General features: G+C 41.2%; 1 protein-coding gene across 2 annotated transcripts in view; it reads left to right on the top strand.

Annotated features, from left to right (window-relative positions):
• The window catches only part of ARFIP1 (ADP ribosylation factor interacting protein 1), a 204,194-nt gene that overhangs the window by 21,122 nt on the left and 167,687 nt on the right, over positions 1 to 15,385 (top strand). Inside the window, exon 2 of one of the 2 annotated variants that reach the window (XM_049852760.1) lies at positions 8,533 to 8,612. The exons of the other annotated variant lie outside the window; for it this stretch is intronic. Coding sequence (XP_049708717.1) covers positions 8,535 to 8,612 — 78 coding nt within the window. The 5' untranslated portion in view covers positions 8,533 to 8,534. The remainder of the gene's footprint in view (positions 1 to 8,532; positions 8,613 to 15,385) is intronic. 2 annotated transcript variants of the gene reach the window in all.

The following is a 15,385-nucleotide window of genomic DNA, read 5'->3' as shown; positions in this document are numbered from 1 at the left end:
AAGTTACTATCTTTCCCTTTGTAGTTGATAAGCACTGTCTTGTAAGGGGCAGTGGTAGAATTTTCGCCTCCCGTGTGGGAAACTCAGGTTCAACTCCCAGCCAGTGCGCCTCGAGCACAGCCACTGCCCATCTGCCAGCGGAGGTTTCTGTGTTGCTGTGACACTGAACAGGATTCAGCAGGATCCCTTTATGCATGGAGCTTGCTTGTCAGTAGCTGACAACTCAAAACAAGCCTTTCTTTTCAGTTCAATTTGATCATTTAGCTACAGGGTATGCAAGAGGCAGCTAAAATCCAATACATTACAAAATTCTTTCACTGTAATTTTATGTACATGTGGATAAATATCTTATGGGAGGTATTTTGAGACTATGTAAAGTTTCTTCACAAACTTTAGCCCCTCTAATTTTAGCATCCATGAGTAAATCCCTTCTGCAACTTTTATGAACATGGTGTTTTTGCCTAATGGTGATCCTTTTTTCCTCTTTCTTTCTATATTTATTTCTTGCAATTCTGTTGTGAGGAAGACATCTCTTTTCCCCCATTTGTTTATGTATTTGATTATTTGTATCAGTATGAACTCATGAATATTTATTTTCTTCAAAGGTTTAAGTCCAGTAGTATTTTTTATTTTGTAGCTGAAATCGTTGCAGCTTTGGCCATATAGGCATTCCTTCAGGTTGGCTCCTGTGTTCTTTTGACAAGCGCCCATCTTTTTTTGAACCTTTTTTTACTTACTGACACCAGAATATGTTTCAGGGTCGTCTGTCATCTTGTATTTTCCCTGCCACACCCTAGAATCAACCAGTTCTAGAATCAACCAGCCTTGGTTTCTTTTACAGGAGAATGGTGTTTAAAGATCAAGATCTGGGTGCTAGGTTTCCTTATTTTATGGGGTGTCGTTGCTTTTAGGCCCTCTGAGTGGGTGGAGCTAGGACATTACACACACACACATTTCTATGTCTGTATTAAAAATCATGAGTTTATACTGATCCCACTTATGTCGAGTTGATCTATCCTAATACCTCTGATTCCATTCTAACACCACAGGGTTCATTTAAGCCTTTCTCCTTTCTTTATGTATAAGTTCTTTCTTCAACAATGAAAAACATATTTCTCAGTATGTATAGTCTGTTTACTTATTTGTTCAGTTATATTGTACACATAACATAGATTCAGAATTACTAACTCATGCTGCTGTAAGAAGTACTTTTACTGACTAGGTTATAGCATTTATGTACAGTTCTTTTTGTCTTTAGCCTTAATAGTGTCCAGTTAAGGTACTGTTTCCTTTTTCTCTCTTTCCTTTTCCCTTTTCTTTTTTTCTGTTGTTCATTTATAACATAGATTAGGTAGTTAGGTTCTTTTGTTGGTGTTTATATTTCATTTTCGGTTTCCCCCACATTCTGCTTGGTTTTTATTATTTATTGCATGCGTGTTTTAGCATAGGAAAGGTATGTGAAAATTATGGTTGTAAAGTCCGAATTATTGAAAATATGTATACTCAGAGAAATGTAAACCAAAGCCAGTTGCTGGTGAGTCGACGCTGACTCCTAGCGACCTGTATGTGTTAGAGGACAACTGTGCTCCAGAGAGTTTTCAGTGGCTGAGTTTTCAGAAGTAGATTGCCAGGCCTTTTTTCTGAGGCACCTCTGGGTGGACTGAAACCTGCAACCTTGTGGTTAGTAGCTGTATGTTAACCATTTGTACCATCCAGAGAAGTGTACCTCCCTCCTTTTCCCTGTTAATACACTGTTCTCATTTCCTCATTTCCTATTGCTTTCCACCTGTCCTTAATAGATAACCAGTCTCCTTTTGTTTTTGTTATTGTTGTTGTTTAGTTGTCATTGAGTTTGCCTCTGAACTCATGCAACTTTACGTGTAACAGAATGAGAGGTTGCCCAGCCCTGTGCCATCTTCATGATCACTGGTATGTGTGAGGCCATTGTTGTGGCTTTTGAGTCAGTCCATCTCATTGGGGGTTTCCCTTGTTTTCACTGACCCTCTACATTACCAAACATAATGTCTTTTTCTAGCTACTGGTCTTTCCTGATGACGTGTTCAAAGTAAGTGAGCCAGAGTCTCACCATGTTTTTGCTTCTAAGGAGCATTCCGGTTGTATTTCTTCTAAGATTGATTTCTTTGTTCTTTTGGCAGTCTACGGTGTATTCGCTATTTTTTGCCAACATCATAATTTATTTGCATCTATTCTTCTGTCTTTTTCATTGTTCTGCTTTCACATATATATGAGCTGATTGAAAAGACCCTGACTTGTGTCAGGTGCACCATAGTTCTTCGTTTCTGGTTTATCTTTCCTGTATTTCTTTTGCTGTAATGAGTAGAAATGTACATTTTCTTATATTCCCCCTCTTTCTCACATGAAGGCAGCATACTATAGATACTCATTTGACCTTTGCATTTTTCTCTTAAGTGTGTGTTGTGGAAATCACCTCATATCGTGGAGGTCTTATTCATTCTTTTTTAAAGCTACATAGTGTTCCATTGTTTAGATGCACCATAGTTTATGCAGTAACTTTCCTATGTGTGGACATTTAGGTTGTCTCTAATATTTTATAATTACAAAGAATTCTGTGATGTATGTGTATTTTTGTATTGTTGGAGAATACTGAGTAAATTCCTAGAAGTGAGAATACTGGGTCCAAAGATCAGTGCAGATGTAATTTTGTTGTATATTACCAAAGCTTCCTCCTGAGTGGTTGTGGTAGTTTGTATTCACATCAGCAGTGTCTGTTTCCTACAGCCTCACCACCAGAATGTGTTGTTATATTTTTAAATTTTGCCAGATACAAAAACTTATAATACCCTTGCTATATACTCCTAATTGCTCTCCCCCTAATGAGACAGCACACTCCTTCCTGCCTCTGTTTCTTTTCGAGTCCATTGGGCCAGCTTCTGACCCTCTCCACCCTCTCATCTCCCCTTCAGACAAGAGATGCCAACATAGTCTCATGTGTCTACTTGATCCAAAAAGTTCATTCTTCACCACTATCATTGACTATCCCATAGTCTAGTCCAACCCCAGTCTGAAGAGTTAGCTTTAGGAATAGTTCCTGTCTTGGGCTAACGGAAGGTCTGGGGACCATGACTTCCGGGATCATTCTAGTCTCACTCGGACCATTAAGTCTGGCCTTTTTATGAGAATTTGGGGTCTGCATCCCACTGCTCTCCAGCTCCCCCATGGGTTCTATGTTGTGTTCCCTGTCCAGGGCAGTCATCTAGTTCTTCTGGTCTCAGGCTGATATAGTCTCTGGTTTATGTGGCCCTTTCTGCCTCAGGGGATCATAATTACCTTGTGTTTTTAGCATTCTTCATTCTTCTTTGCTCCACGTGGGTTGATACCAATTGATGCATCTTAGATGGCTGCTTGCTAGCATTTAAGACCTCGGACACCATTCTCCAAAGTGGGATGCAGAATGTTTTCTTAATAGATTTTATTATGCCAATTGACTTAGATGTCCCCTGAAACCAATCACTCGTAGGTGTTTTCTCTTGATAGAGTCCCACGTGATTCTTAAGGTTTCTTAATTTTTTAAAATTCTTTTATCTGATTTTTCTTCAAATATATTAGTGCCAAGTGATTTATCTTCAAGTTCAGAAATTCTGGCTTCTACTTGCTCAGTTCTGCTCCCCTGAGTTTCTATTGAGTTGTCTACTTCTGTAATTTTATAGTTAATCTTCTGAATTTCAGATTGCTGTCTGTCTATGGATTTTTCCAGCTTATTAAACTTTTCATTATGTTCCTGAATAATCTTTCTAATTTCATCAAATGCTTCATCTGTGTGTTCCTTAGCTTGTTCTGCGTATTGCCTTATTTCCTTCCTGATGTCCTGAAGGGTTCTGTATATTAAACTTTTGTATTCTGGCTGTGGTAATTCCAGGAATGCACTTTTATCTAGAAGATCCCTGGATTCTTTGTTTTGATAGTTTGTTGAGGTGTTCATAGTCCGTTTCTTTATGTGACTTGATATTGACTGTTGTCTGCGAGCCATCTATAAGTTATTGTATTAGTTTATGCTTGCTTACTGTGTCGTAGCTTCTTGCTTTGTTTTGTTTTGATATACCCAAATGGGTTGCTTGAGTGGGCTAGCTTGATTATTTTTGCCTTTAGAGCTCGGACATCCTGTCCGCAGATGGCTAGAGCTGTTTTCAGGTATATCAGTCTAGGAGTTCATTCACTTTTCTTGTATGAATTCAGCTCAGGTTTCCAGGTAGCTGATTATCAAGTGTGTGGCACAGGCTCTGTCCTGCAGCCTTAGAGGGGCAGGGGTGATTGGTGTATATACCGGTATCTGATTGCAGCAGGGGGTCATGCTCTGAACAAGGGAGGGGGCTGAGGACCGACCCCTGAGTGTCTCTGAGGAAAGTGCATCCATGTTCCCTAGAGTGTGCAGGTGGGCGGGATCTGTAGACGGACTGTGGGCACCCAAAGGATTTGGTTGTAAGGACTGGGAGGTACCAGTTATCCTTGGACCCCTGTCGCGTGTGACTGGGTGACCTGAGTGGAGCTACCAGTCCTTAGGTCCCTGATGTGGGTACGTGAGGACCCTGTTGAATGGTCAAAGCAACATCAAACATCAAACAACCACACCTCCACCACACAGCTGAAATGGTTGGAGTCTGCCAACAAGGGCCTGTTCTCCCGAAATAGGCCCACACAGGTCCATTCAGACGGGAAAGGTACTCAGAGTCCACGAACCATTTATGCGTGGACAGGACCCGCTTCTGTCCTGAGCTCACCCAGTTAGTGGAGTTAGCAAATTATCTTTTCTCCCAATTGCAATTTTTTTCCTTCCCCAAGGCCGGGAGGATGGCTCTAGGTGCTCAACAGTGCCTATCTGAGGCCCAGGGAATTCAGCCGCTAAAGCCGGCTTGGGGGTGGAGGGATGCATTAAAATATACGCAAGTATTTAGCTTTTGACGAGATTGCCGTACTTTTCTGGTTCTGGAGGTGTGAGCAGGCCGTGTGGCTGGCTGGTTCTCCCTGAGGAAACTGCGGCCGAACGCTAGTACCAGCCCCAGCCTGCCGCCGCCGCCGCTCTGGGAATGGTGCCTGAGGGCTCCCCGCGATTCAGGTCCGGTAACACCTCTCTGCTTCGGTATGGTCTCGTCCTCCCCATGCCCCTCAGTTCGTTTTCTAAGCTTGCCTTTGAAGCTCAGGGCTACCAGCTTGTCACAAATGTACTCGTTTCCCTTGTTTTTTTTGGGACTTTGTTGTAAAGAGGGCTCGCAGGAAGCGTCTGTGTATTCACCCTCTTGGCTCTGCCTCCGGTTTAACTTTAAAGTCCATTTTGTCAGAAATTAATATTGCCACTCCTGCTCTTTTTTGATTGTTGTTTCCTTGATATATTTTTCCTTCCTTTGAGCTTTGATTTCTTCATGTCTCTAAGTCTGTCTCTCGTAGGCAGCATATAGACATAGCTTGTTTTTTTTTAATCCATTCTCCCACTCTCTGTCTCTTTATCGGTGCATTTAGTTTATTAACATTCAGCATAATGATGGATAGGTATGAGTTTAGTGCTGTCATTTTGATGTCTTTTTTTGTGTGTGTTGCTGACAGTTTCTTTTTCCCGCATAATTTTTTTAGCTGAGTAGTTTATATATTGTCTTTTCCTCTTATTCGTTGTTGATTTTGTTTCTGCTGAGTCTCTATTTTTTTCTTGTATTTTATTTTGATGAGTAGGATAGTTAGTCTCCTTTGTGGTTACCTTAGTATTTATCCCTATTTTTCTAAGTTTAAACCTAACTTTTATTTCTTTGTATTGCCTTGTCTTCCTCTCCATGTGAAAGATCTATGACTACATTTCTTAGTTCCTGTATATTATTTTAATGTGGTCTTCTTTTACATAATGACATGACTCTTTTCCCGTTTTGAGTGTAATTTATATTTGTAATTTCTTGTTATATATTTGTAATTTCCCTGTCTGGGTTAACATCTGATTACCCTGTCTAGTGTTCTGGTCCTGGGCTAATACCTGATATTATTGATTTTCTAAGCAAAAAACTCCTTTTAATATTTCTTGTAGTTTTTATATGGTTTTTATGAAATCCCTGAACTTACGTTTATCTGGAAATGCCCTAATTTCACCTTCATATTTGAGAGATAGTTTTGCTGGATATGTGATTCTTGGCTGGCAATTTTTTTCCTTCAATACTTTATATAAGTCATCCCATTGTCTTCTTGCCTGCATGGTTTCTGCTGAGCAAAAAAAAAAAAAATTTTTTTTTTTTTTTTTAAGTCCGAACTTATTGTTATTGACTCTTCTTTGTAGGTGACTTTTTGTTTATCCCTAGCTGCTCTTAAAATTGTCTCTTTATCTTTGGTTTTGGCATGTTTGATTATAATATGTCTTGGTGACTTTCTTTTAAAATCTACCTTATGTGGAGTTCCATGATCATCTTGGATTGATATCGTCTCATCTTTCATGATACTAGGGAAGTTTTCTGCCAACAAATCTTCAACAATTCTCACTGTATTTTCTGTTATACCTTCCTGTGCTGGTACTGCAATCACTCGTAGGTTGTTTCTCTTGATAGAGTCCCAAATGATTCTTAAAGTTCCTTCATTTTTTTTTTACATTCTTTTATCTGATTTTTCTTCAAATATGTTAGTGTCAAGTGTTTTATCTTCAAGGTCTGTAATTCTGCCTTCCACTTACTCTGTTCTCCTCCTCTGCATTTCTATTGAGTTGTCTCTGTAATTTCATTGTCAATCTTCCGAATTTCTGATTAGTATCTCTCTATGGATTCTTGCAGCTTATTAAACTTTTCATTATGTTCTTGAAGAACCTTTTTAATTTCTTCAACTCTTTTATCTGTGTTCCTTAGTTTGTTCTGTGTATTGCCTGATCTCTTTCCTTATGTCTTCAAGAGTTCTGTATATTAGTCTTTTGAATTGTGCATCTGGTAATTCCAGGAAGGCACCTTCATCCAGAGGATCCTTTGATTCTCTGTTTTGAGAGCTTGTTGAAGCGATCATGGTCAGTTTCTTTATGTGGTTTGATATCGACTCTTGTCTCTGAGCCATCTGTAGTATTAGTTTATTTTAGGTTTGCTTACTATATCCTAGTTTCTCGTTTTGTTTTGATATGCCCAAATGGGTTTCTTGAGTGAGCTAGCTTGATTATTTTTGTCTTTGGGGCTCTGATGTCCTGCCACCAGATTGCTAGAGGTGTTATCAGGTATATGAGCTTTTGAGTCCATTCACTTTTCTTGTGTAGATTCAGCTGAGGTGTCCAGGTAACTGGTCATAAAGTGTGGTACAGGCTCAGTCCCGCAGTCTTAGAGGGGCGGGGGTGTATGGTGTAGGTACCGGTATCTGATTGCAGCAGGGGCTCACGCTCTGAACAAGGCAGGGGGCTGACAACTGTCCCCTGAGTGTCTCTGAGGAAAGTGCATCCCTCTTCCCTAGAGCATGCAGGTGGGTCGGTTCTGCAGACATACCGTGGACACCCAGTGATTTTGGTTGTAAGGACTGGGAGGTACCAGTTATCCTGTCATGGGTGGCCGGGTGACCTGAGAGGAGCCACCAGTCCTTAGGCTCCTGTTGTGGGTAGGTGAGGACCCTGCTTAATGGACAAAGCTGTTTAAAATGTCAAACACCCACTTCTCTACCACACAGCTTTAACAGTCACAGTCTGCTAGCAAGTGCCTATTCTCCTGGAATAGGCCCACACAGGTCCATGCAGGGGGTAAAGGTATTCAAAGTCCACGGACCTTTTATGCCTGGACAGGAGCCACTTACGTCCTGAGCTCCCCAGGTTGGTGGAGCTGGCAAATTAACTTTTTCCTTTGTTGTGAATTTATTCCTTCTCCAAGTCCAGGAGCATTGCCCAGGGCACTCAGATGGGCCTACCTCAGGCCTAGGGAAATCAACAGCCACTGAAGTCGGCTGGGGGTGGGGTGGTGCGCGGTAAAATATACGCAAGTACTTAACTTTTGCTGAGAGCGCCGTTCTTCTCTGGTTCTGGAGGTGTGAGCAGGCTGTGTGGCTGGCTGTTTCTCCCTGTGGAAACTGCGGCCAAACGCTAGTAACAGCCCGCCACAGCCGCTCCCGGGAATGGTGCCTGAGGGCTCCCTGCTATTCAGGTCTGGTAACTCCTCTCTGTTTGTGAACCGTGTCTTCCCCTGCCCCTCAGTTTGCTTTTGATGTTCAGGGCTCCTAGCTTGTCATAAATATAATCGTTTCACTTGGTTTTTTGGGTCTTTGTTATAAGAGAGATTGCTGGAAGCATCTGTCTATTCCGCCATCCTTGCCCCACCTCCACAACTTGTTTTTAATTTGAAGTGTGCATTTTCACATTCTGTGTAAGTACTTTTCCTGAATTTCCTTTTGTTATAGTTGTTTAACTGTTGTAATCATTAGATACTTAAGATTGTAGATAGTTTTGTAAAAGCCAATTTTGATTTACATGTAAGTCATTTATATTGTAGAATATTTGTAACAATATTGGTGAGGTGATACAGCTCTTTTAACTAAATTATTTAATGTGTGCTTAACACATTTTACTTTTAGGTATGTCTGACTGCAGCAATGATACCACAACTCTTGATGCATCTAAACCAGCCACAGAAGATATCGAGTCTAATTCTGAGGTGATTGGGTAGTATTTATATGGTTTTTTAAATCAGTCTATCGCAATCAAAGACTTTCTCAGTTTTGACTTAGTTCTTCTAAACACGTGGCATTCTAAATAAACTCTTCACCACATGTATACATAGGAAAAGGTGGTTGGGAGAGGAGAGAGAGTTTTTTTCATAATGCTAATTAAGTTATCATTTGCCTTTGAGCCTTCTGGAATTTAGAGGATAGCTTACTTGCCACATAAAAATCAACATGAGTTGTGGGTCAGCTTTTTGTATTTAAAACTTCTACTTGTTTAAATATGAAATATGACAATGGCTAAAGGTTTCTGTTGAAGTAACAGTGGTAATACACTCATATTTGAACTCATCCAACTCTCATTTGCTTTCTCTACTTTGGGTGCATCAGAATCCAAGCATAGAGCTTTCAAGAAAGTACTGAGTTCCATACTTCATCTCAGACCCATTGAATCTACATCTGCAGTGAGGGATCTCAAGCCATGTATATTTTTTCCGGTTTGAATGTTCTAATATATACTATGTAAGAACCACTATTCTGACTCATTAGAATAAGAAGAAAGATAGTAAATAATTTTATATTGAATTAAAATCAACCCTGGTGGTACAATCAGTTACTAACCGTAAAGGTTGGTGGTTTGAACCCACCCAAAGGAGCCTTGGGAGACAGGTCTGGAGATCTGCTTCTGAAAGGTCACGACCTTGAAAACCTTATTGAGCAGTTCTACTCTGCACATGTGGGGTTGCCATGAGTCAAAATTGACTCAATGGCAACTAGCAACAACAACAATAGTATTTTGTTGAATGACTAATACTAGTAATACCTCTCATATATGTAGTGCTTAAGGCTGCCTGTCAGTTTGTCATACTGTGGTGGCTTGTGTGTTGCTGTGATGCTGGAAGCTATGCCACCGGTATTCATATAACAGCACGGTTACCCGTTGAGGACAGGTTTCAACTGAGCTTCCAGACTAAGACAGACTAGGAAGAAGGACCTGGCAGTCTACTTCTGATAAGCATTAGCCGGTGAAAACCTTATGAATAGCAGCGGAACATTGTCTGATAATAGTGCTGGAAGATGAGCCCCCCAGGTTGGAAGGCACTCAAAAGATGACTCAGGAAGAGCTGCCTTCTCAAGGTAGAGTCGACCTTAATGACATGGGTGGAGTAAAGCTTTTGGGACTTTCGTTTGCTGATGTGGTGCGACTGAAAATGAGAAGAAACAGCAGCAAACATCCAGTAATAATTGGAACCTGGCATGTACGAAGTATGAATCTAGGGAAATTGGAAATTGTCAAAAATGAAATGGAATGCATAAATATCGATATCCTAGGCATTAGTGAGCTGAGTATTGGCCGTTTTGAATCAGACAATTATATAGCCTACTATGCTGGGAATGACAGCTTGAAGAGGAATGGTGTTGCATTCATCATCAAAAAGAACATTTCAAGATCTATCCTGAAGTACCACACTGTCAGTGATAGGATAATACCCACACACCTACGAGGAAGATCAGTTAATATGACTGTTATTCAAATTTATGCACCAACCACTAGGGCCAAAGATGGAGAAATAGAAGATTTGTATCAGCTGCTGCAGTCTGAAATTGATCGAACTTGCAGTCAAGATGCATTGATAATTACTGGCAATTGGAATGCAAAAGTTGGAAACAAAGAAGGATCAGTAGTTGGAAAATAAGGTCTTGGTGACAGAAACAATGCCGGAGATCGAATGACAGAATTTTGCAACACCAACAACTTCTCCGTTGCAGATAGCTTCTTTCACCAACATAAATGGTGACTATACACATGGTCCTCGCCAGATGGAACACATAGAAATCAAACTGACTACATCTGTGGAAAGAGATGATGAAAAAGCTCAGTATCATCAGTCAGAACAAGGCCAGGGACTGACTGTGGAACAGACTCGATTGCTCCTATGCAAGTTCAAGCTGAAACTGAAGAAAATCAGAGCAAGTCCACGAGAGCCAAAATACGACCTTGAGTATATCCCACCTGAATTTAGAGACCATCTGAAAAACAGATTTGACACATTGAACACTAGTGACCGAAGACGAGATGAGTTGTGGAATGGCATCAAGGACATCATAAATGATGAAAGCAAGAGGTCATTGAAAAGACAGGAAGGAAAGAAAAGACCAAGGTGATGTCAGAGGAAATTCTGAAACTTGCTCATGAACATCAAGCAGATAAAGTAAAAGGAAAAAATGATAAAAGAACTGAACAAAAGATTTCTAAGGGTGGCTCGAGAAGACAAAGTAAAGTATTATAATGACATGTGCAAAGAACTGGAGATGGAAAACCAAAAGGGAAGAACATGCTCAGCGTTTCTCAGGCTGAAAGAATGGAAGAAAAAATTCAAGCCTCGAGTTGCAATAGTGAAGGATTCCATGGGGAAAATAGTAAAAGATGCAGGAAGCATGAAAAGAATATGGAAGGAATACACAGAGTCATTATACCAAAAAGAATTAGTCGATATTCAACCATTTCAAGAGGTAGCATATGATCAGGAACTGATGGTACTGAAGGAAGAAGTCCAAGCTGCTCTGAAGGCATTGGCGAAAAAACTAGGCTCCAAGAATTGATGGGATATCAACTGAGATGTTTCAATAAACAGATGCAGCGCGGAGGTGCTCACTCGTCTATGTGAAGAAATATGGAAGATAGCTTCCTGGCCAACTGACTGGAAGAGATCCATATTTATGCCTATTTCCACAAAAGGTGATCCAACCGAATTTGGAAATTGTAGAACAATATCATTAATATCACACGCAAGCAAAATTTTGCTGAAGATCATTCAAAAACGGCTGCAGCAGTATATCAACAGGGAACTGCCAGACATTCAGGCTGGTTTCAGAAGAGGACATGGAACCAGGGATATCATTGCTGATGTCAGATGAATCCTGGCTGAAAGCAGAGAATACCAGAAGGATGTTTACTTGTGTTTTATTGACTATGCAAAGGCATTCGACTGTGTGGATCGTAACAAATTATGGATAACGGTGCGAAGAATGGAAATTCCAGAACACTAAATTGTGTTCATGAGGAACCTTTACATAGATGAAGAGTACAGCTCAAGGGGATACTGATTGGTTTCAAGACAGGAAAGGTGGGCGTCAGGGTTGTATTCTTTCACCATACCTATTCAATCTGTATGCTGACCAAATAATTCGAGAAGCTGGACTATATGAAGAAGAACGGGGCATCAGGATTGGAGGAAGACTCATTAACAGTCCACGTTATGCAGATGACACAACCTTGCTTGCTGAAAGTGACAGGACTTGAAGCACTAATGAAGATCAAAGACCACAGCCTTCCGTATGGATTGGACAAAAAACATAAAGAAAACAAAAATCTTCACAACTGGACCAGTGAGCAACATCATGATAAATGGAGAAAAGATTGAAGTTGTCAAGGATTTCATTTTACTTGGATCCACAATCAACAGCCATGGAAGCAGCAGTCAGGAAATCAAAAGACGCATTGCATTGGGTAAGTCTGCTGCAAAGGACCTCTTCAAAATGTTGAAGAGCAAAGATGTCACCCTGAAGACTAAGGTGCGCCTGACCGAAGCCATGGTATTTTCAGTCGCATCATATGCATGTGAAAGCTGGACAATGAATAAGAAAGACTGAAGTAGAATTGACATCTTTGAATTGTGGTGTTGGTGAAGAATATTGAATATACTGTGGACTGCTAAAAGAACGAACAAATCTGTCTTAGAGAAATACAACCAGAATGCTCCTTAGAAGTAAGGATGGCGAGACTGCGTCTTATATAATTTGGACATGTTTTCAGGAGGGATCAGTCCCTGAAGAGGTACACCAGGCTTGAGAAAGCACAGGGTCAGTAGAAAAGAGGAAGACCCTCAGCGAGGGGATTGACGCAGTGGCTGCAATAATGAGCTCAAGCATAACAACTATTGTAAGGATGGCGCAGGATCATTCTATTGTGCATGGGGTCGATATGAGTTGGAACTGACTTGATGACACCTAACAACAACAACAACAACAACAACAATTTCTCACCCTCTAGTATGCAGATGTTTTACCATTAAGTTCAGATTCATGGACATTTCTTCCTTTGTAGGACCCGTCAGCATAATGCCATCAATGTAATGGACCAGTGTGACATCTTGTGGAAGGGAAAGGCAATCAAGGTCCTTGTGCACTAAATTATGATATAGGGCTGGAGAGTTGATATACTGCTGAGGTAGGACAGCAAAGGTGTATTAGTGGCCTTGCCAGCTGAAGGCATACTGCTTCTGGTGTTCCTTCAATGCCTGAATCGAGAAAAAGGCATTAGCCAGATAAATAGCCCTGTACCCCAGGTACCAGGAGATGTATCAATGGGATCAAGTAGTGAATCCACATCTGGAACAGCAGCTACGGTTGGAATCACCACCTGATTAAGTTTACATTAATCCACTGGCATTGTCCAAAATCTGTCTGCTGTTTGCACAGGCCAAATAGGTGAGTTGAAAGGGGATGTGGTGGGAATCACCACCCCTGCATCCTTCAAGTCCTTAATGGTGGCAGTAATCTCTGCAATCCCTCTCTAGGAATGCAGTATTGCTTTTGGTTTAATATTTTCCTAGGTAGGGGCAGTTCTAATGGCTTCCACCTGGCTTTTCGTACCGTAATAGCCCTTATTCCACTTGACGGAGATCCACCTTGGGGTTTCTGCCAGTTTCTGGGTATATCTATTCCAATTATGCATCTGGAACCAGGGAAATCACTACAGGATGGGTTCTGGGACCCACTGTGAGGTGAACCTGAGCTAAGAGTCCTTTAATAACCTGACCTCCATATACCCCCACTCCAACTGGTGGTGGTCACAGTGATGTTTTGGGTCCCCTGGAATTAGTTCAGAGCCAATGTGCAGTACTCACTGAAAAGTCTGATTATTTCCTTTTCCCCAGTGAACAGTCACTCGCATATAAGAATGCAGATCTCTCTGGGGAAGGCTGGAAGAAAGATTAACAGTATAAATTTTTGGCAGTGTATTGGGGCTCTTCCTCAAGGGGACGTAACCTCCCCTTCATTCGAGGGATTGTGGGTCTGCAAGCTCACTCAACCATGGGAATTGATTAAGGGGCCTTGACTCTATTATGGCGATTTGAGTTGGACTGCTGACCTAGAATTCTTCCACTTGTATGCATCAAGTAAATATTTAGTAGGTTTCCCGTCTCTTTCACTTCTAAGGCCACCATGACTAAGTAGCCACCGTCATTAGTCCATATGAGTCAGACTATTCTGATTACTGCTTTGACTCCACTGTTGATTACTGTAATCATGCCCACCTTGTCTTTTTTGAGTGGTGACACTTAACCATTACCACCACAGGGTCCAATAAGCCCCATTGTGGTTAGGTGTCTTACTTCAGTTAGGGCAGTTCCCACCGTCAAATCTGACTTACATAAAATAGCAATCACAACAGTCTTCAAGGATGCTGGGGTTCCCTTTACAAATTCGTTCCTCACCATTGTGGCAAAAGGTGTGTCCTCTGGGCACTCTATATGTGGGTCTGTGGGTGTAACCTGATAAATCCATTCTAGCATGCCAGTTTCCCTAAGTCTTTGGATACTTTCTTCTACAGTATACTAAGGCAGGTCTGGTACTTCAGCTTGATTTAGTGTAGGCCACCATGTAATCCATGCTTCACTGAACCAACCAAATACCCTATTAGATTCTTTCCCAACTTCTCAAGCTGAAGCATTGAATGCAGAATCTGTGCTTAGTGGGATCATATCACCAAACTCAGACTGACCCAACTTTATGTTCCTTGTGCTGTTATCCTACACCCTTAATAGCCATTCCTACATATATTCCCCAGGTTTCTGTTTGTACATATTAGAAAAGTCAAGCAGTTCTTTTGGAGTGTAGTGTACCTCTTCCTGGGTCACACTTTATACTTCACTTTTTGGGGCCTGCTGGGACTTTAGTTATAGGTCCATAAGCCAAAATGGGTAGAGGGTGTTGGTCCTGGGAACGTTGAGCAATGTCTTATAAGGCATCTACCTCAGGTGATAACCCAGGCACCATCCCAAGTGATATCTCAGTCATGACTCTTCTGGCACAGCCTGGTTAATCTTATCAGATGGGGGTGGAAGGGATAATGGTTTTACTGGGGAGGGTGACTTAGCAAAGATGGAGTAATCTCTTCAGATGGGACAGAGAGGGATGTTCTGTTGGCAGAAGTGATTCAATGGAAATTAAGGGGCTCTGTGTCCCCAGCTTCCTGATCATCTGCCCATGTCTGCATTCCAAATTTCGGAGTCTTCAATCTTTCCAATCAGTGCCCTCACTTTAACTTAAGACCACATTCCAGGCTGAGAATTCAGTTGGCATTGTAAATCACTCTTACAGTAAGACTCTGAGTTGGGTTTTCAGCAATACCAGCTGTGTTACTATAAGGCTTTCTTTCAGGGCACAAGTGGCAACTCTGAGGTCTTTTATGTGGTGCTTGAACTGTGACTCTGAAGCCCTGAGCTCATCTCTTTCTTTTGCCACTTTGCCTGTGGAAAGTAGGACCAACCATATTTCCTATACTCTTCATTCTGACAAAACTGTAGAAATGTATCAAACACGTGATCACCCAGAATCTCACTTCTCACCAATACTGTATCTATTGGTAGTGATACTTTGGGTGTTAATACTGCCACCTGCTGACATGTAATAATAGTATCCTTTTTACTACTGGAGGCAAAGTTATCAGTGCCTTTAAGACTAGTCAGACTTGAGAACC

This window comes from Elephas maximus, chromosome 13 (genome assembly GCF_024166365.1).
Source record: "Elephas maximus indicus isolate mEleMax1 chromosome 13, mEleMax1 primary haplotype, whole genome shotgun sequence".
NCBI lineage: Eukaryota > Metazoa > Chordata > Mammalia > Proboscidea > Elephantidae > Elephas > Elephas maximus.
The sequence above is the reverse complement of the archived record's forward strand: the minus strand, read 5'-3'. Positions and strand labels throughout refer to the sequence as shown.